This window comes from Fringilla coelebs (assembly GCF_963513975.1).
Source record: "Fringilla coelebs genome assembly, chromosome: 1".
Taxonomy (NCBI): Eukaryota; Metazoa; Chordata; class Aves; order Passeriformes; family Fringillidae; genus Fringilla; species Fringilla coelebs.
The window spans coordinates 95,422,946-95,445,477 of NC_140028.1; the positions used below are offsets into that span (position 1 = coordinate 95,422,946).

Consider the following 22,532-nt stretch of genomic DNA (forward strand, 5'->3'; position numbering starts at 1 on the left):
CACTCCTGCCTCCAGTGTTCAGTTGGTGTCTGATGATTCATGGAATCACAGGCAGAGGATTTTGTACAGCCTGTGGAGGCCATCTAATCCAATCACCCCCTTGGAGCAGAGCTGCCACCAGCTTCAGATCAGCTCAGCCGTGTCTCTGTCCAGCAAAGCCTCGATCACTCCAAGGACAGGAGTGCCTTCTGCACCTCTCTGGGCAATTGCTCCAACCTTTTAGTGAACAGCCCTCTCCTAAGGCTTAGCCTGAACATCACAACCAGCAAATTGTGACCACTGGCCCTTGTTGCACCATCTGGCACTACAAGGAACAGCTCAGCTTCACCATTCTTGCAGCTGCCCCCCAGAGACCCATTAGGTAGCTGCTGGATTGTGCCTTTGTCTCCTTTTGTTGCCAGACTAAACCACTGGAACTCCTTCTATTGTTAGGAATGACAATAAATCCAAATGATCTGGTTGGTACTGATAGATTATATTCCCATATTCCCTACTTGATGATTTAAGTGGCCCACACTAGTAAAAAAATCTCCTGAGATACAGTGATGGAGAAAAAAGCATCCCTTTGTTTGTGACATTGCTTCCACGTTACTGATAAAAAAATTTAGTTTAAAAGTTGTATTATGCACTTTTGTTTGTCAAACTATAACATTTCAGTTTAATCTTCATATGTGTGAGTCACCTTCATATGCGAGAAAGGAATCTGTTAGGGTGAAGGGAGAAATAGAGAGCTAGAAAACATAAAAACCCTGATTTCACCCTTTGATATCTCAAAAATAGAGCAGAATAAAAAAAAATCACTAGCTAATGGGGTGTCAGAGAAATACCATTCAGATCCTTTGGAGGACGCAGTTATTTTAATGACATTCTAGGGCAACTGAATCCATTTCAATGTGGTGACTCTCACTCTACAGCTGACTGGGGCTATATGTTCCCAAAAAGCAGAATGGAGGAAACCTCTGTTTGGAAAAAAACCCAAAACAAACCAAACAACCCCGCAACAAATTATACTCCCCTCCCCCAAAACTCACCTTTGGTCCCCTTGGTCTGGGAATTCTCGACTCGCTTAACAGGTCGATGCTACCTGATCCTTCCATATCCTAATGGAAGAGACAAAATGCTACAGAATTTGAGAATTTATCTTTTGGGTTTTTTTCCTGGTTGTGTTGTTTTGCTTTTTTTCCCAGCTCCTCTGTTTTCTGAAGTTCTGTAAAAACTGGAAACATACTGAACACAAATATTTTAATCTTTTCTCATTAACTTTTTTTTCAGAGAAAAATGGATGATGTTCTGGAGCTAGGCTTTGCTGAAATGTGGTAAAAACATGCTGGTCTTCCTTACAGAGACTCTGGTCTTTGCTGTCTTGCCAACTTGACACCATTGCTCCAGCACTTCAGGTTGAAGAGCATCAAGCAGAAGTGAGACAGTATGTACTGTGTTTAAGCACATTTTTAAGCAGTAGCATTTACCTGTCACCCAGCTACTAAAACACCAATGACTAGTAAGGGTTACCAGAACTGATTTAAGGCAGGGAGAGCTTGCAGTTTAAAGGCAGCAATCACTTGTCATCAACAAAAGTTCTGCCCAATTCTTACAGTCAAATATTGAGCTCCTGCCTAAAATACTGCTTTCTGAAATTGAGCAGAAAAAAATTCCACCATCAAATTGTAGGATTAATTATGTTGAAAGGTCTCAGAGGCTGCCTAGCCCAGCTTCCTGTCAAAAGCAATGTCAACAGTGAATTCCAATAAGGATGTCTAGGGCATTGGAAACTCAGGCCTTGGAACCTTACAGAGATTAAGGTTAAGTGTTCTCCAGCCTAAGCAAGCTCAGTTCCCTGAGGCTTTTGTTACAGGCCATCTGCTCCAGCCCACTGTCCATTTCCATTGCCCTCTGCTAACTTCAGAAAACTCCATGTAGTGGGAGTCCTTGAGAGCAGACTACCTATTATTTCCCATGGAGATTTTTTAGTTTTCAGGGAAACTATACAAGAAAGCAGAAGCCTCTCTCCAGCTTTCACTGTTCTATGACATTCCAGATACATGGCAGAAGCAGGAGCTGCCAGTTCCAAAGCAGAAAAGAAATAAATTTGCAGGCTGCCATAGCTACTTGTTTCAGGCCCAGCACCTCTCATGTTCCTATCCCCTGGTTTGTGCCTAGTCCAAGCTCGTCAGACTGTTCTTCAAAACATCTGCATGAGCCATGCCAGCAGGGAACTGTTCACTTGGTTTTAGCTGCAAATTTAGCTGCAGCTATGCTGGCTTAATTGTTTCATTTTTCTGAAAAGAGAAAATCTTAATCTTTGTTTTATTTCCCTACTCACAGCCATACAGCCTTCATTTGCAACATCAGCATTATGTGTTAAATCCCCTCACTTTCCTTTAGGTTACTAAAAGGGCAGAGAATGTCCTACTTTTGGGGTGCGAGTGTTCTCTAAAATTTTAGTAAATTAAATTGGCTTGTGGAAGAATTGATGGAATACTGAATGTTAGTGCATGTGAAGGGTGGGAATGTGCCAGGAATGTCTGCAGATGGGGAAGGAAGAGGAGCAAAGGAGAACCACCACCTCCTTGTGACAGCAAGCCCTTGTGTCAGCTTACCATGTTTAGAGGACCCACTGCTGGCCCCTTTAGCTTTCTGCCAGTGAGGGACTTGAAATGGCCCAGCCTAGCCCAGCTGTGGTGTGCTCAGGAGATGGTGTAAGGGGAAGGGTGGGACACCAGTTGGATCACCTTCAGCAGCTACTGAATGACAGCTTAACACCAATGTATGGAAAACATCATCTGACTGGCTCCACTGAAAAAGAGAGATCTTGTTCTTCTGACCTTTTCTGCCAGCTCCACAAGAGTAAGAGAAGCAGAAGGAGTGCACAGCTGGAATCAGGTCCTTCCTTTTGGGGGACCAAGGTGAGAGACCTTTTGTGCAACTTCACCTGAGATTGGTTTAATGTTATTCAGACTTTCATACTCCTCCTCCATCAGCTATCAGTGTATCAATCACCAACAGAAAATCTCCTCATATTCTCTTTGGCCTGTTTAAGCAAACTCTCACTGTGGAGGGTGAACCATACTGTGTTTCTGAGCCCTTTCCCTTGACTGCACTGTGCCAGTCTGTTTTTCCCTTTAAGAGAGTGCTTGATGCCTGCTTTATATAACACATCATCTCTTTTGACATCTGCATGTTTTTAATGGGTTTACCAGGTACCTTCTGCAGCTCAAACTGTTCTTTTGGCAAGCATAAGTGGCAGCAAACACCATGCCATTTGGTTTTTGCACATAGCTGATCACAGATGCTAACAAGTGCTAACAGGAGTATTTTGCAGAAACAGCCTTACTGCAATAAACAGACTGCCAAGCAAAAGGTAGTGTCACCCTAACAAACTGGCAGACCACGGTGCTGCCTCGACAGATGGCAGGGGTGGGCATCCAAAAGATCAGCTACAGCTAGCGAGCCTGTTTAAAGTAGTATTCCTCTCAGGGAAATGACAATCATACCAATTTTGTTTGGACTAGATAAAGTTCAAGATGAAGCCAGTCAAGACTCTGTTACTGCTGTTAGGGCTCAAATCCTTCTGTGTTTGCATCCATAAAAGTGGGGACTCCCAGTTTCCAACCTTTCCTGCTCATCTGCTAAGTTTGCTCCTCTGAGACTTGGGTGTTAAAAGTGGCAGAGCTTGATCCTAAGCACATAATTTCAGGAGAACTCTTTGGTGACATAATAAGGGCACATTGCCTTTTACTCAAGTAGTGCTAATGGTGAGAAGTGGAGAATCTCTCAAAGAATGGGTCCTCACAGGTCACAGAAGATGACTGTAAGTCGGAGAAGCCACCATTCTGGGCTAAAACTCAGACCAGGGATGAAGATGTGACTTGCAGGGATCCTTAACTCATTCTGAGACAATTAGATATTTATTCAGGGAGACTGTGGACCAGTGTAGTGTGCCTAAGACAAGGCAAAGGACTGTTTGCTTAGGCTTCAAGCTGCTTCTTGCTAACAACTTCAGTGCTGGCAATTAAGAACTTGTGAACTGCTAGAGAGATTTTTGTCCATTGAAATTCACTGACATCAGTGAGATTATTAACCAGTAGTGTATATAGTACAATATTCTTCAGTCAGACATTAGAAATCAAATTTGGTCTCTAAACAAGCACTAGTGGTCACGTCTGTGACACCTCAAAGTGTCTGTAGAGTAGAGAAAAGAAAAATACAAAAGAGTTGGGTGGGGTAGATACTAAGAGAAAAGTTCATGAAAACTGGTATCTTTTAAACACCACCACTTTACTGCTGCCATTCTACAGAGGGCCAGTAACTTTGGTCAAACACTCTTACTTCTCTGATAAGACTACCCTGAGTTACTGTGCCAGCTCAATTCTATCCCATGACATAAAAAACTCTAGAAAGACTTTGCTGAACCACAAAGGTAAATTAGAATTGAAAAATGCATGGAAAATAAGGAAGAAAAAAGTGAAGACACAAATATGAGTATTGATAATGACACTTTCTTGGCCTCTCTTCACAAAGATGCTAATGCAGCAGCTCTAATTCTTGAACCTGAGTGTTCTTCCTTTGCCCTTCTTTACTGCAAAGCCACTCTCTGCTCCAACAACATTATCCAAATGAGCAGTTCTGAAATGATATGTAAAACTCATCTTGAGCTGGCTTGATCTCATGTTTTTAAGTGATGAGGGTATTATTCTCAGAAGTAGAAAAGGTATCATCTGCAATTTTATATTTTCAATAGAACATCTTTGTCCTAAGTAGAACAGACCATGAGGTCAGAAATGAGCAACATGTGTCTCTGTATTTACGCTCCTTGGCAAATTTCATTCCAGCATGAATTACTATGTCATCAATTCAGACCTAAATACCTGTGAAATATACAGGTGATCACACTGTCTTTCTTCTGGAGGAAATATATCCATAGTTACAACAAACTTCAGAAGAGCAAAATACCTCAAATCCCAAGCTGTAACTTAGTCCTGGTGGTCCGGGAGGTCCAGGGGGCCCAGGAGGCCCAGGAGGTCCTGGTGGTCCAGGTTTTCCGGGAGATCCAATAGGGCCAGCTTCTCCTTTGGGGCCTATTGATCCCGTGTCTCCAGTATCACCCTAAAATAAAAATTCAGACTGTTGATATACTGAATTTGTCTAAGTAAAGGCAAATAAGTAGCTTCACAGGATCACAGAATGGTTTGGGCTGGAAAGCTCATCAAGTTTCAATCCCTCTGCCATGGGCAGGGACGTGTTCCACCAGACCAGGTAGCTCAAAACCACATCCAACCTGGCCTTGAACATCCCCAGGAAGAGGTCATCCACCAGTCATGTTCATGCCCTCCCCTGGACTTGTGTCCAACAGGTGCATGCTTTCCTTGTGCCGGGTGGGGGTCCCAGAGGTGGGCACAGCTCTCCAGGTGGGCTCTCAAGAGGGCAGAGTAGAGAGGGAGGATCACCTCTCTCAACCTGCTGATCTTGTGTGTCAGTCCTGGCTGAGCTGGAGGTTGTTTTCCCCCCAGCAGCCCTCACAGTGCTGTGCTTTGCATTGGTAGCCTGAAAAGTGTTGATAACACACCAGTGTTTTGCCTGCTGCTGAGCAGCACTGGCACACCATCAGCACTGTCTCTTTAACAATTCTCTCATACCCTCCTCCCATCCAGTGGGCTGGGAGTGGGCAACACCCTGGAAGGGGACCCAACTAGGTAAAAACAGCTGACCCGAGTTAACCAAAGGGAAATTCCATACCATATGATGTCAGCTCAGACATAAAAGCTGTGGGAGAGAGGAGGAGCAGGGGCATTTGCTGTTTTATAGTATTTGCCTTCCAGAGCAACTGCTTCCCGGGAAGTGGCTGAACATTACTCACTGATGGGAAGTAGAGATTCAACTGTTTTTCTCTTGGTTTATACACCTGCAAACTTTCCCTTTCTTTTTGCTTTAGTAAACACCGCCTTATCTCAACCTACAAGCTGTTTTCCATCTTATTCTCCCTCCCCAGTCCCTCTTGGAAGGACAGTGATAGAGCTGTGTCCAGCTGGGGTTACCTGACTACAGGACTCTCCATAGGGAAGCATGAACTGAGAAACTTAAGTTACACAATAATAAAAGTCTCTAAGATTTCTCAGCCCTTTTCAGTAATGTGCTGTATCACAGTGATACTGTCATTCTATAAAGACACTTTTCTGTTACCTTTGGACCAGCAGAACCAGGAAGACCTTGAGCACCCTGTAAAAGAAAATAAATTGCACTTAGAATAGGACCATTACTCAACAAAAACACATTTATGGGTTTTTTCCTGGATACAAATGCCCACAGACTTCTGTGTTTCATTTGATGTCCTGTACATGAAGCCCTTTATCTGAAACATCAGACCTCTCAGTTAAAAAGAAAACACTGCAAGTCAGGAGTTACAATAACACATTAATTGCTCTGGTCTGGTATACTGACTGGACTCAATCTAGTATTTCAATTATTGCTGCAGATTTTAAGGGTTTGGAGCACAGAGAATTAAACACTGCAGGTCACATCCTCATGCTTCTGAACATAAATGTCAAAATTCTTATGGGCTATAACAGAACTGGAAACTGGTCCCACTCAAGGTGTCCAGGGCACCCTTCCAAACTTAGGATGTGATGACCAGGAAGATTTTAAGGTTCCTCTGCTGCAATCAAGATTTCATCAATGTTTGCTTTTGTACACTTTATTTGTCTACTGGCTTTTTTCCATTTCTATTTCACCAAATTGACAGAAAGACAATAATAATGCACACTAATAATTATTTTCAAAATTGCTCTGGATCTAGTGGAATAATTTTATGTTGGCAAGCTCCTGTCCTTACTCACTCAGCAGAAATATTTCTTGAATAAAGTCTGAAAAAAATGAGTAAGCAGCAGGAGTAATATGATAATGTTTTTTTTTTCCTAAAAGCAATGGCTAAACTCCATGTCAAATGTCACTCCATGAACAAACTGAATTTACTTTCAGTGCATCCTGTTGTTTCTTTCTTGTTGTCTTCTCTGGATTAATTTGGAATAAAAACAAAATGGATACTGCAATATAAAATAAATCAAGGCTTTCAGAAAAAAGTAGTAAAAATTGAAAAATACTCCTACTTGTACTGAACAGATGCAGATACATAGTGCTTCAATTCTAATTGAACTTTTATCAAATATACAGAATGCAGCAAACAGACTCAGTGAGGCAAAATATTGTAGTGCTTTTCTTAGAAGATTATGATTTTAAAAGAAATTTAATTTATCTTAAATTGCTTTTCTTTCCCCATCAATCTCCTCCTATAGTATGTGACTCATGTTCAGTTTATTTCAGGTAGACTTTTTCTATTCTTAGGCTCCCCCATGCAGAGCACACACCTCTGGTTACAATGGACATGGGTTTCAGGTGCCTGCTTTGCAGCACACTTACTGCACTTTCTGCATGGCTGTTGGTTCCCATGTGTGTGCACTTTTACCAGCCTCAGGCTTTTGATATCACGACTCAGAACCTCCAGAGATAAAAATAAATCAATATTCTGGCCATTTAATACTTGCCTTTTCATTTCTGTTGCACTGTGTGAGCTTAAAATGTAGACTTGGGAATTTACTTTCAAGTTCTTGTGTGTAAGGTGTGTTGTTGAAGCTCACTAGAGGACGAAATTGTCTTGTACTCTCTGTTTTCTTTACATCCTTCTTGAAGTGGGGTATAAAAAAATGGTGCTCAAATGATGTTTTGATTAGCAATGGATTATATTAATTTCCCCAAGTCAAGCCTGTTTTGCGGGTGACAGTAATTGCTGAGTGACATTTCTGTCCTCATCTTGACCCATCAGCTTTTCACTGATGGGTGTCTGGTGTCCAGCCAGTGTGGGCCATGGTTTTGTCTCTTGTTTGCCAATTTAAATGGTCTGTGCTCCTTCAGACTCTTCTCCCCTGTCATATCATGTGCTGTCACTCTGTGCCAGGCTGGGCTGACTGGAGCTCTCTCTCCCCCTCCAGACTCATCTGTCTGAGCCCAGTCACCACTGGTTTTTGGGTGGCAAATCACAACAGAGCAGTTCATACTGCATATCCAATAGGGCATGCATCAGAAAATGAGACCATAGCCAACAGGAAATTCTGGATTTCTGAATTTGAGATGTGTTCTAATGAGCCATCAGTATCTGGAGTCCATTAAAAAATACTGAAGCCAGATGCTATTGTGTTGCAGGGACAACTGCTTATGATTTTTACAGCCTAGCATTGATAAAGATTTTGCACTGAAGTAGGAGCAAGAGAAACATTTAACTCACCTTTTCTCCCTTCCATCCTGGTGGGCCAGCCACTCCATCACGGCCAGGAGGACCTTGAGGGCCCTGTAGATGACAGTAAATCTAAAGCAGGTGCCACTTGAGGGCTTGATTTCTAGAACATGTGTATAAGTATCAGGGACCAACTGATGATACAGCATTATGAAAGACCAATGTGTAGCCACCACTAAGCTGTAACACTTTTATTTCTTGTCTTCTGAGAGCTTGGCTTTGAATCGAACCAGTATTTTAATGTATTTTAATTGATGAACTATATACAACAATCATAAATTATAAGGTTACATTGTAAATATAACCTTGGCATGAGAGATTATGGTGCTATCCAAGCAGGTTTTGAGAACACTGTAAAAGACACGATGGGGTTGAAATCCCCAGCACCTCAGTTATCTACACTTTTGACACTGTCAGTGCTAGATGAGACCCAGCTGAGGAAACCTTGGTATTGACAAAATCATGGCCAGGGTTTCTGTGTGGTAGAATCACTAAAAGCACTTGTGATATAGAGGGAATGGTGTGAAACAGGAGACTTCTGTGCTGTAACTGCAAACAGAAAAGCCCGTAAGCTGACAGAGACCTTGATCCATAAAACTCCAGGGATATCCTCACGTGGGAACATTGAGGCTGAGCCTCAGCTCCCCAGGTGGGGCAGCACTTGGCTTCTTCAGACTGGATTTGCCAGGTGTCCCTGGGCAGCTGAGCCTGGAGGTGCATTCCTACACCTTCAGGAGCAGGGCTCCTCCAGAGTCCCTCTGCAGAAGAAAAGGTGCCGCCACTTTGCTTTGGTTGACGGCGCTCGTGTTGTTCATGACACCTCACGTTAGTTTTGCCTTGACAAGTGTCTAGTAAGTTCACCCAGTTTCTGGTGTTGTATCCATGCCTTGTATCCTGCATGCATTTGAGTGAGCAGGCAGGCTGGGAAACACTGGTTTGCAAGGTCAACCAATAAATTTGTACAGGGATTGAAGTCAAGCCCACAGTAACTAGACATGCATGAGAGGTAACAAGCATATTTCAGACCCTATATTTTTAAAATTGAAAAAAAAAAACCTGAAAGCCTTTGACTACTTTTACAGGGGTGTATTCTGGCCTCTGGGGATCTTTAATAAAATAATATTTATTTACTCATCAGTTTTGGGGAAGGATATAAATGGCTAGCAAAGCAGACAGAAAACATTGTTTCCCTCTGATGCTTTCAGAATTATCACAAAGCCTTATTTTTCTGGCTCTCTCTGTCCCTCCAACTCTGCTTTTGCTCTTTGGATGCACTGTAAGTCATAGAGTGACTAATGGATTTTTTAAATGTTGAGAATAATCAAAAATATTTTCAGTGTGTTTCAAACATTTTCATATTGTATTTTGGCATGATTACATAGACAGAAGAGAGTAAGAAAAGAGGTTGAGCTAAGAACAATAACTATTCTAAAGTTTACTGATTACTTCCACTCTACTGCTTGGCAATTTTAGGCTTCATAGTGCTAAAATTGCTAATTTCCTGAAGAGCTTTGGAATAGTCTCTCTTATGTAGCTAGCAGGCAATGCTGGGACATTTGTTATTCTCATCAGGGTATACTAATGCATTTGTGAGCTACCTCAAACAAAAAATTGTGATAGAAACTATCCCTATACAATGCTATGAGTCAACTTAACTTCATGTAGCATTTAGAAAATGTCCATTTAATCAGATCAATCCCATATCAGTACAAAATGCATTGTGAAGCAGTTTGTGTGGGGGGATTTCCCATTATAAAATGCAGCCTTTACTGAAACATTTCTAAGACATGTTTGTAGAGAGAAAAGGTGCTGCATCACAAAGTTCTTGATTTAGCAAGGACTTAAGCCTGTCCCCAACTTCAAGTGATTGGCTGGTCTTCTGGAGTTAGAATTCACAGCTGAAAACCCTTAATAACACACATGTGTTAATTGATACTTAATGAGGATTCCCAACCAAAACATTTCTGCTGGGAATTGAACTCACTTCATTTATCCAGAGTGTCAAATGTGTGCAAATCTTTGAATAGCAGAATGACAGTTTCTTGGGTCATCTGAAGTTGTGGGAATGCATGGGTCTGCATTCTTAATAGCTGGAGTTTTCCTTCAGCAGCCTGCAGGTATTGAGTCTTCTGAAAATGTTCTTTACTAGTCTTATTAACATTTAGCTTCTACTTTTTTAACAGATACATTTCCCAGGAACTATTCTGAAACAATGGTTTCTCTTGCATCAGAAAATTGACTGTCTACAAGTAGTTCGTGTTATTGCCTGTGAAATCCCAAATTACACAAGAGGGAATACACTAATTTTTAAAAATAAAAAAAGGAATCAATACTTATTTCTCCATTTTAATTTAATTCCTTTTAAATTTAATTCCTTTTTACGTTATTCTTTTATGGCAAATTTAAGTACTATTTCCTAGACCATTTGAATTACTTTGTATTCTAAGGATAATGAAACAGCCACAGTCAGGAAAGTTGAAGGTACAGTTTGAATTGCAAAGAATCTGTTATAGAGAACCTTTTAATCTAACACTGCACTTTATCAAATGCAGTAAATAAAACATTAGGGTAACTGTCTTTTTTATAAGACTTGCCAATGCATTAACTTAAAATTCCATTTCTAATCCTCAATACAAATTGATCCATCTTGGGTTCAGAATATAAAAAGAGTGCTGTTGGGAATTTAGCAATTAGATGGAATCTGGTCAGAATTTCAGACTATTTTATTTTATGCTGCCATCCATATAACAATCAGTAGATGCAGAGAATTATGGATTTCCTTGGCTTCCCATGCACTGACTCTTGAATCCCATATTAAGACTTTCAGGTTCCTAATTTCTTTCTGCACAAAAGATGCTGCTTTCCACCTGGATGGCCAAACACTTTTTAGATTTTGTATCAACTCCCAACTTGGTTATCCTCAAAAAAACCCCTCCAAAACAGCTGAGAGATAGTGAGATCTCTTTTTTAACCCCTGTCACTGTACAGTTCCTTGATATATGCTAATGACACCTTGTCAGGTGCAGAAAAGGTGACTCATTTTGAGGGTTGTGTGATGGACAGGACAAACCTTGGAACAAACCTTGTCCTGACAACAACTGATGCTGGCAGATGGTTGGTAGGGAATAAGGGAACCATATTAGTAAATATATGGAAAGAGAGATTGTTCTGAATTGGAAAGGATCATCGAGTGCCGCTCCTGGATGAATGGACAGCACAGAGATCAGACCCACAACTTTGGCTTTATTAGCACCATGCTCCAAACAACTGAGCTAATCTCATCATTCCAGAGAGGATTTTTAGAGCTGTTCAATGCTAAAAAATTTTATTTTCTTCACTGAAAAAACAACTTCACTGAGAATTTATTTGCAAGTTGAACTTCAGCAACATTTTTTACAGTAGAATTACATTTCACATGTCCAGAGGAATAAGTGTTTCTACCTAGCTGAAGAAAAGGATAGAAGAGGAAAGAGGAAAACTCAGGTTTATTTTACAAATTCCCTGAAGCTTATATAAGTGATTTAGCAAACTTCATTTTGCTGGAAGTGACGCAGGAAAACTGATACTTAATCTTATTCAGTGTTAGCAAAAGCATTCTTAATTTTTACTTATTCTGGTCCAGATTCACCAGTATCTGTGTGCCAAATGTACATTAGTGCTGTGCTTCGGTTAAAAAGATTCTTTTTTTCTTTTTTTGGAATAAATTTGCAAAGATTCAAGCTTTGTTCACAAAAGGGTACTCACTTCAGGGCCTGGTTCCCCAGAAGCTCCATCTTCTCCTGGTGACCCAGGAGGTCCTACACCTGAATCAGGTGCTGGGTTTCCTGGAAGACCAGGCAGTCCTGGCGGGCCTGGTGGCCCTGGAAGACCCTGGAAAAATCAGCAGGAGTGTTAGAAATTATCCTAGCCTGGTTCATTTCGATATACATGGAGCAGGAAAAAGCTCACATTGACTGTTCAGGCTCATAAAACTCAGCTGGGGTTTCCACCCCACTTCTTCTTCACTGAGACCCAGTTTTGGTTTCACAGATGTGCCCTTACACAGGGTCACACTGACCTCCCTCACCCCTGCTCTCTGAACTGTGCCACCTCATAGCATTGAAATGGAAACACTGAAAACCAAAAAATTTGTGTCAGCTCTCTGTAACCCAGTGGAGATCTCAGATAAATCCCAAGAATGATAAGAGACCTAACCATGAAGAAACCATCATTGTACAGAGGGAAGTGGTTGGTTTTTTTCTTCTCTACCATTTCATAGGGTTTCTCCATGTTATTGCTGGAGCACTGAGAATCCCTACTCGTGGTCAAGACCTGCTTAGTGCTGTAAAACTGGCCTCTGCTCTACAGACCTATCCTGCATGGACATGAGCAGAGGTATTTAAGTTGAATGAATGGAATGAAATGAGCAAAATGTTATTTTAGGAGGAACAGTACATTTGCAAACATTCCCTCTTATGTCCAAGTCCACCTGTGTTACTGGTTGCATTAGCTGGCAGGGACAAAGAGCTTGAAGTTCTGGGCCATGGCACTGTAAGTCAGGAAATCTTTAATTCTGACTTGGGGCCATGCACAGGATTCTATCTGGAAGAGGCTCATCTTGGGTTTTCAGTGCAGTGAACAACAGAGCCTTCTGCAGGGCACTGACCTGCCTTGTCACCTACAAAGGGCATCTAAGAGGCTCCGAAATTAGGCGAGATCAATAACTTTCAGCATGTGGCAATTGACTCCTGATGGGCCTTGGGAATAAGGTATTAAGCACTTTTGAGTAAAAAGAAACAGAAGAGGAGTCCTGAGGTAGAAACCAACCAGAGAGAATGAAAAATATTGCTAGTTGTGTTGCAAAGCAGAGGCCTCCAGTGTGCTATGAATGAACTCAGAAAGCTGCAGTGTTACTGATGTTCAGTTCACCAGAAAACTGCTCCATAAAGCATTTCATACAGATACACTTATTATTTTTAGAACAGGTACTCCAAATTGAAAAAAGCAAAGACTAGGGCCATCTAATGCCTTTCACTGACTAAAAGGGGCTTACAGGAGAGCAGGAGAGGGGCTCTTTACAAGGGTCTGTAGTGACAGGATAGGGGCAATGGCTCCAATCGGACAGAGGGTGGATTTAGATTAGATATTAAGAAGAAATTCTTTACTCTGAGGGTGGTGAGGCACTGGCACAGGCTGCTCAGAGAAGCTGTGGATGCCCCATCCCTGGAAATATTCGAGGATGGGGCTCTGAGCAACCTGGTCTAGTGCAAGGATTCCCTGCCCAAGGCAGGCAGCTGGAACAAGATGACATTAAGGTCTTTCTGTGATTCCATGAATCTATGATTCCCATCTCTCTCCATCTTCTCATTGTCAGATTAAAAGCATTTTCTCATTTTGAAAAGTCCTCTTGCCATTATTTCTTTGGTGGCCATCTCCTGTCTCATATTTCTTCCCCACTCACAAGCATTTTGGCCTTTTCTGACCTTGAAATGAAATCCTACAAATCCTTTCTAGATGCTGTAAATGAAGCATGTATAAAACTTGCATTATGATAAATTCTACAACCTGCATGAGTAAAATAAAACTCTTTATAATGAGAAATATCTATATTTTCTTACCCTTAAAATCTCAGTCTCTCTGTCAGTATCTCCAGAACCCGATTCTTCAGGTTCCAGTCTATTCTGAAATTAGGAGAATTCAGTTTTAAATTATTGCTTCTAAAGATGACAAATGCAAATATCACTTGACATTAACTGGAAATACAGATATCATCAATATCCTTACAGCAGTCTGTCACTGGTAAAATAAATTATAGTACAACAAAAACGTTTCATTTATGTTTCTGGTGTTTTATACCATCTTCTTTTGTAGTCACTGAGCACTGTACTTACCTGCAGGTGCATTATGAGCACAGGGATAACTGTCCTGCAGGACACACATGCCATGAGACTGTTTAAGTGAACTGAAGTAATATCTCAGACAAATTTTACCTTCAGAGAGGTACGTGTCAACATTAAGAATATCCCAAAATGCAGCTCTCACAAATAACCCCAGTTTCCTACAATGCATCCCTCCTTTAAAAAGTCTAATTCTGAGATTACTACAACAGGAATCAAAAAGATGACTTTTATAAAGAGAAGTCAATATACTGAAGCCATTTCTAAAACCTTCTGTTGAAAAAACACCTTAGTGTTTAGTGTTTGGTGAGTTTCATAGCTGTGCACATTTTGCAGGCTACAAAGAAAAGCACAGAGAGGAGCACTACCTGAATAAGTTATCACAGTACCAAAGCTAATGTTTCAAATGCCTGGGAGTTAAGGATGCATTCCTTGGCTGCACTGAGACTTCTCCCACCTCACTACAGAATAAAAGGCCTTGAAACTTCCTGTCACAGAGAGCAAGGAAGTAAAGGCAGGGAAGGACTTGGTGTTCCCTGCCACATTTGTAGAAGTGACTTTGACTGGGCAAAACTGTTGGCCTGGAGCACCTTGTCCTAGGGATGTGGAGATGCCCTGCTGGTCTCCTGAAGTCAGCACCAGGGCAGGCTCAGTAGTGCAGCAGAACACTGTTAATCTGTTTTTATGCTGCACAGATATATTGGCTTAATTGAGCAGACTAAATCAGGGGAGCATATAATCCATTTTGGCCAGAGCAATACGTTTCAAACTCTCTTGTTAAACACTCACGATAGCCAATGTGACAGATGGTTTTGTGTAAAAGTCCACCCCAGGATTTCCACTGGTGTCAGTGGTGAACTATGTCTAAGCATAAAATCAGCTCTCACACCATGAACCCAAAATTCAGGCCAGATTCCTTCTTCAGCTGCGTGCACATGTATCCTCATGGATATAGTGAGAAAAGTCCAAGCACTGCAGTGAGATGGATCTGAAACTCATTCTTTAACATTGCCTGAGCACTGAACATTCAAAAGACAAACACTGTCATCATGCTGGTATGTGTTCTAGTATTTAATGACAGCAAACATAACTGACTGTCAAACCACTTCTCTGTTCAGTAGCAGAAAGAAATTAATAATTTAAGTTTAGAATGCCTTTTTCTGGAAATTTTTGTTTCGTGTTCTCCCATATATTGTTGCTTTTGCGCAGGAGAACACACACATCCACCGATGTTTTAAAATTAGAATACTGGGTGTTTATGTAGCTTGCAGTATTCACACACTTCAGTCAGACATTTATTTGCATTTCTGCATGAATGTTTTAGAAAACATGATTATCTCTGCGGCAGCCAGGCTACTTTCCCAGAGAAAACCTTCTATTTAGTCCTGGATTCCTCTGTGGCAAGCTGAGCTCACTGACAGAGATCCCCAAATACTCACTAATCCTCTGGAAGGAGCAGATGGTCCTGTGGGTCCTGGTAGTCCAGGGGGTCCTGGCAATCCCTCACCAGGATCACCCTGAAATGGGAATTAGGATAAATCAGCAGGGATTTAGCCATATAAAGACTCTAAGCACTAGCTACAATCTGTGTGGATTTCCAGTCACAAGAGTGGCTGCTCAGATGCTGTGAGCAGGGTTGGACTTCGTTCATTGCTAAGACAAGCTCCCAAGGAACATGATCTTTGCATTGGCAGTGGAAGAAAGAATTCTTCCTTTTCAAACTTCTGCAATGAATTTGAAAATGTACAAGCAGCATTAACAGCATTAGGCAGTGCTTATGTCTTGCCAGAGTAAGGGTTAGCCGTGGATCTTGCATTTTTAGGGTATATTATATATGAACCCTCACCCCACACAAAAAAAAACCCCAAAAATGTAGTCAGTGTGGTCACACCATGGTATTCGATCTGTAAATGTCTTGATTTTATTGCTAACCTCTCAAATGCTTTTTTCAATACTACCATAACATGATTTTTCTTCTGTGTGTTGGCCTTTATCTACTGCCAACACAATAAAAGATGCTGTTCAAATATGTGCCATTTTCTCTCATAATTACTACCATTTCTTATAATTTGTCTTTCTTACATCACCTCTGACATTTTGCTGTAGTTTGAACTGCTTCAGCTCAAGATGTTTGTGACTTTTAACAATTTTTCTGCTCAAGTCCAGTATTTTTCACTCGAGCCAAGAGTGGAGGTTTTGCCTCCACTGATCTGTGCTTTACCCTCTAACCTGCCAATTTGCTATCTGGGCTTATGAGCATTTAAATTGTGTTCTATAAATTCACATATTTGGTTACATAGCAGCAAACACTGACTTTTAACTGTCTCTTGGTCACTTGCTCTTTATGCCTGAGAGTTCATTAGATAAATGTATTCATTCAGTTCTTTGTTCCCTGCAGCTTTGTCAAATGGTTCCTATAGTGATACTTCAGTCATATCCACAGGGAATGTGTTTAATTAATTTGGGGCTATTTTCACTGTCTGCCAGCATGTTCAGTTACAGATGCTCTTCATTCATTTTAACACATCCTCGCTTTTTTCCAATGACTATTACATTAGTTCCTGGCAGCGCTTGTTTGGTGCTTGTTTTCATGCAATTTCTTCCCCTTTGTGTGCACTGCGAGGAAGACAAAACCCCCAGATATCACATTTGGGGTCATGGTCATTTTTAGGAAGCCTGACTGTATCCGTTCCCAAGGAGCATCTCATGGCTGTATCTCTACACAGAACATGGACCACGGTGGAAAAGAGACAGCAGCTCCCCATTCTCCACTGATATGTAGTGCCCATTCATTCTTGGCTTTCTGTTTTCAGTTAGAAGAACCAGAAAGAGGGAGGTGGATCCTACTATTGTTCCTGAAATTTAGATATTGTTATACTGGAAAAGGTGCTGACTGTCTTTAGACAGCATAACAGTTATAAATGTTTGTGTGTTCTTTAAGCTTTGGTCACCCTACCAACACAGCCAGGCCTAGGAAATCATACTGATTAGGATATTGAAGCAATTTGCTGAACAACTGATAATTTAAAAATAATTCACGTGTATAAAAGAGGATCAGAGCAGTGCCTTATTTGTCCTGTTTTTACTGCAGGAATTGTCTGTTTAAAGTATTGCCAAGACAAAGCTCTGATTATGAAGCTGTCAGCTTTCCTCAGTGCTCTTGAAACTATCATTAGGATTTCTAGCACTATTTTGTTAACTTCACACAGTGTCTCTTTGAAGTGTCCCTTGAAAATATTCATCCAGTTTTTAAATGAAAATCTAAGCTTAAGATGTCTTTACTAAAGTAGACATAAAAGTAATTGGGAGTAGACTAGTGGAGTATTTTCCTTTCCAGTATAACTTTTGCTCTCTACAGCTGAGCTGCTTCTCCTGCTGCTAGAATTTTCTCCTTCTGATGGCTATTCTGATCAATAAACTAAAGCTGGATGGCCTTTGGTTAGCTGGAATGGACTGGCTGGGCGCACAGTCCATAGGTACTTGACTCTGGGACTCCTTTTAGCCCTGCATGTTCAAAGCTGGTATTTTGAGCACCTTTTTTTGTGCATTTTGCATGAAATAACTTCAGACACACTGAAATCCATCAGCATGAGTATTTGAAAGTTGAAAGCTTACTGGGATGGCACTGGAGGAGTGCACAGCCTATGCTCAGTCTCATCTTGCAGCGTGATGGGAGCAGTCAAGAACTGATGGCCTGAGGCATTGTCTGAGTGAGGTTTAGTTGAGTGAGGCCAAAACATTGTCAGGGACCCTGCCTGCAAGTCTGAACCACCAGCAAATCAGTTCCTGGGCCTGCTCCATCAGCCAGTGTAGGTATAGCACTTGTTGCTTAAGATTGGAATGGTCACCTAACAGGAGCTGCAGCTGTAGCAGCTGCAAAATAATCTTGGCATCTTTTCCATTTGCTTTGTTTTCATTAAAGGAATCCTGACTGATTTTATGGTTTCCTACACATGAATTATTTATTTCAGTACCCTAGAAATAACTCTGTCACAAGAAGGACCAAGGCAGATTTGTAAGAAGCCTAGAAAGCTAATTGTCAAACGACATTTATGTGCCTGTAACACCTCTTGACAACTGATAGAGTGTTTTAATGATAATCTGCCTTCCCAGCCTATCTTTCCTGAAGGGCCTGCATCCATACACTGCAGCACTGCTGTGGAGAGCAATCTCTGTAACCTCTGAGAGCTGGTAGCCCTGTGACTGTGCATGGACTTGTGAGTCCTCCTGCTTGTCTCCACGCTCCCTGGTTTTGTGAACACCTACCTGAGACAGGTCCCAGAGGAGAGCAAGGGTGTCCCCATCATGATGTACCTGAGATGCTCCCTGGCTGCCCCACATGCCTCCACTTCTCTACAGTTTGTGAGAACCCTCTGCTCAACATCTTTCTGTCACAGCTGGACATAGAGACGGGGGGTTGCCATGCAATCTCGTTACCTGATTCCTGTACTGGAGACTAATTTTACCTTTAAAATTATTCTGGATCATTTCAAACTAATCTGAAGAGTTAAGATTTATATGGGTCATGTTTTTGAATTTGTGAAGTCTGTATTGTTTTGTTAAACAGATGAAAGGGATTAATTAATTTGACACTTGGACTTGCTATCTGTATGTCAATTTTGTGTATAACATGTACTTTAATAATAGATGAATCCATTACATCTCGCTTCATCTCAGAAGAGATACAAGCTGTTACTTCAGATGGTTTAACTCTTATTTCAATTATGTTCATTTCCTTAGGGTAGTATGATTATACTGCCTCTGTTAAATCACTTAGCCAGTAGAGCAAGTTGCCCAGAGCAGTTATATACAACAATTGACTTTTCTTTATTAAGTGTTCGATACATCTTCCTTAGCTCTTCTGTGAAAGCCCAGCTTTTTCTACTGCTGAAGTTTATTCACATACTTGAAAAATACTTATGATTCTGGTGTGGTGCCATCCAGCCATTCATGAATGAACAGTAGGATGTTTAAATTCTTCCTGTGATTCTCAGAGTGTACCAAATTAATACATGTCCAAAAATAAATTGTATCTGATTGATTGTTGGGTATTTACAGGACACATACCTTTTCACCCTTTGGGCCTGCTTTTCCTTTCAGTCCTGGTAACCCCTGAAGTCCATTTTTACCCTAAAAGGAAATGTTTTTTTTATATTAGACATTTTCTTGCATGTAGCTTGAACAGGCTGTACACTTAGCAGCAGAGGCTGGATTTAATGGTGCTAGGTTCTTTCTAACTCTTGGTTTATACAGTGGGAAGAAGTAAGAGACTTGGCAAAGAATGCCTCTGGCAGTGCCCAGAAAATGTGCCTACTCTTCCCACAGAGAAGAGAAGCCTGTTTGGGGGATACAGATGGAAACACCTGCAGGCTGCATTTGGATTTGGCAGAGTGCTAACAGGAGTGCCATAGCACTGATGGCAAGGATTCTTAAAACTGTAATATTTGTTACACACTACTGCCAGCTGCTGCTCTGAGTGCACAAAATCATACCATTAACTTAAGCCTGCTCCCACCATCTACTAAAACATTTTTTTTCCTTAACCAACTTGAATCTATTCAACTTCTACAAACTAGCATCCTTCCTGAAGATATGCCTCTGACTGGCAATGTGGTATACTAGATTCACCCCATTTTCCATTCTAAACCTCACCAGTCAAATGAATTCCAAATTACTCCTCTTTACATCTTCCTATCACCTACATGCAATATGCATATGCTCTTCCTATAGAGGCTTGTTCATTGGCTAGAAAGAACTCCACCAGCTTTAAAGTCAGTGCTATTATAAAGTGGGGCTGCTTATGGATTCAGTGACAGAGAAGGGTAAAGTGGAGGAACTCAGAGAAAGGAAAGCAGGAATGATGAACAGAAGGTGCAGTTGAATTACTGCACAAGAGTAAAGGGGTGAGGGGAACATCTCAATTAACTCAAAAGTACTCTCAATTAACTACAAAGTTAATTGCAGCTGAGGTTAGGAGCAGGCAATATGGAAGGATGTATCTATGGAGGGTCTATGAAGCACCCCTCTAGAAAGGGTCTGAGTATGTCCCCTTTTGAAATTCCCCTCTGGAAAAAAAGCCAGCCCCACCAGAGCTGAATTCCTGGTACAGCTGCTTATGCCATGCCATGCCATGCCTCTTACTTTCTTTGCAACTAGGAAATCAAAAATTTCTCTTAGAAACCTGAATTTTGCTCTCTTAACAACCTGAGGGTGACAACAATGGCACCAAAACTGTCTTCTAAAGAGAGGAGACAAAGAAAACACTTTGCTATTTAAGCCTCAATGTAGCAGAGCCTCACAAAAAATGTTGTGCTTTTATTAATTCAGTTAACCAAAATAGGTATAAAAAGTACTTACGGGTAACCCATTTTTACCAGGAATGCCCTAAAATAGAAAATCTTGTTAAAAAGATAAATAAAACACTGTAACATAGAAGTAACAAAAGACAACATCAATTAATTGCATTGCAATGTGCCATGCAGTGACAAAATGACAAACCAGAACTATATCAAACACAGTGCAGTGTTTTTCACCTCTCTTTAATCTCGTGCATCTTGCGCTGACAGTTCACAAGGATCTGAAGTGTGAAACATCCTGGGTGTAGAGAAGCCACTGAAGGGGGCCTGTGAGTTCTGCACCTTTGTGCACACTCAAAGGTGACAGCTGGAGGGTGCTGCAGTACTGCCTGAGGAGTTGGTGGAATTGCTGCTCTGGGAATGTTTGTACCTTGGCACAGCAGCTGTCTGCCTTCGCTTTCTGGTGGTTGTCACTGGGCCCCTGCCCCAGCATGTGTGCAGGGCAGGCAGGACCCTCCTGAGCTGCTGGGCTAAAACCCATCTCATAGAGGTGTAACTGGTGACAGTGTGCAAGGCTGGGCAGTTCCAGCTCTCCATGCATGCGTGGTGGATCACTATCACCCTTTCAAAAATACTCGTTCTCTTTCAACAGAGAGAAAATACTCACAGGCTGCCCAAGCTGCCCAAGTTTCCCTGGAGATCCAGGAGGTCCTTGATCTTTATTTTCCACATCTTCTATTCCAGACCCTCCTAGAGACTCTGTGGACCCATCCTCTTCTTCCTGACCTTTTTGGCCCTGAGTAATTCCAATGTGAAATATGAAAAATGTGTTGTATTACTTTCCCCATTTCTCTCTCTAGCGGCCCCTCCCTTCCCTTTCTCCTCCAACCCTTGCTTTGTTCAGTGCAGTCAGAACCTGACAGGCACCACACAAACTGTATATTCCATTCAGCAAAGGCAATCCATGTTAAAGATCATTCATGCAACCAAAACAAATTGCTCTCCGAGCTGGTTACCTAGATGCAAATGACCATGGTCTAATTTCATAGCCACATAAATCTGCACAGCCTAAGTCAATGGTGTAGATTTGAAAAAATACATATTTTCACATATTTCATATTTCATATATTTTCACATATAAAATACATATTTTCACATATTCAGTCTGCCAGGGAAAAAATTGCAAGAGTTAAGATATGTTTTGGAGCTTTTTAGCCAACTTCCCCAAGATCCACGACTCTAACAAAGGAGGGTTACATATTGGATAAGGAGCGGCAGAAGATGAAACAATGATAACAAAGAGTGAAAATGGACGACAGAAAGACTAAAATATTGCTAAATATTAATATTTGGTCAGGAGAAAGTAATAACAACAAAAGGAATAATTCAAATATTCCAGGAACAAAACAAAACCTTCCAGGAATGAAGCTTGGACATTAATACGTATTTAAATGAAAAACCGGTATACAGAACAAAACACGTAAGTCGGGATTGTGTTTTGAAAGAAGCACTAGAATTTACTCACATTTTAAAACACCAATGAAATATTTTGAGTTCCATTAGCAGCTAATGAATCTAGGAGGGATGAAATATAATAACTCTCAAAGCATTTTCAAGTTAAGAGCATGACAGCTTTCAGCAAAGGAACTGTAAGACGACTTTTTAAAAGACCTTTCTGGGTTTTGCCTAAAGGAAAGGTCCCAAAGACCAGGAAATTCTCTTTTTTAAATCTGCACTAATTACTAATTACAGAATTTTTTTCCATCTGGAAAAGTGTTAGAAGAGAATCCATTTAGATTGTGGGTAGAGATCCTAGCCTGAATGAGATAACAGGATTCTTGATTCAGTGTTCGAGTACTGAAGGAGGTAGCAGATGGTATGGCAGGACCCCTCTCAATCATCTGCCAAAGATCTTGAGAGTCTGGGCAGGTTCCTGTTGACTGGAAGATAATCAATGTTATTCCAGTCTACAAAAAGGGTCTAAGGGAAGATGCAGAACTACCAATCTGTCAGCCTGAACTCAGGCTAGATTAAGGGGAAGATTATACTGAGTACCGCTGAAAAGCACTTAAAGAA

At 41.1% G+C, this 22,532-nt stretch overlaps 1 protein-coding gene across 1 annotated transcript in view; it reads right to left on the reverse strand.

Moving 5' to 3' along the window:
- Nucleotides 1-22,532, reverse strand: part of LOC311154451 (collagen alpha-1(XV) chain-like) — a gene marked incomplete at both ends in the record, with an annotated part of 133,419 nt that overhangs the window by 44,075 nt on the left and 66,812 nt on the right. The window contains 10 exons of the mRNA XM_084206981.1: nt 1,032-1,100; nt 4,954-5,106; nt 6,181-6,216; nt 8,276-8,338; nt 12,029-12,154; nt 13,882-13,944; nt 15,600-15,677; nt 19,228-19,290; nt 20,518-20,544; nt 21,124-21,252. Of these exons, the coding sequence (XP_084063107.1) occupies nt 1,032-1,100; nt 4,954-5,106; nt 6,181-6,216; nt 8,276-8,338; nt 12,029-12,154; nt 13,882-13,944; nt 15,600-15,677; nt 19,228-19,290; nt 20,518-20,544; nt 21,124-21,252 (807 nt within the window). The remainder of the gene's footprint in view (nt 1-1,031; nt 1,101-4,953; nt 5,107-6,180; nt 6,217-8,275; nt 8,339-12,028; nt 12,155-13,881; nt 13,945-15,599; nt 15,678-19,227; nt 19,291-20,517; nt 20,545-21,123; nt 21,253-22,532) is intronic.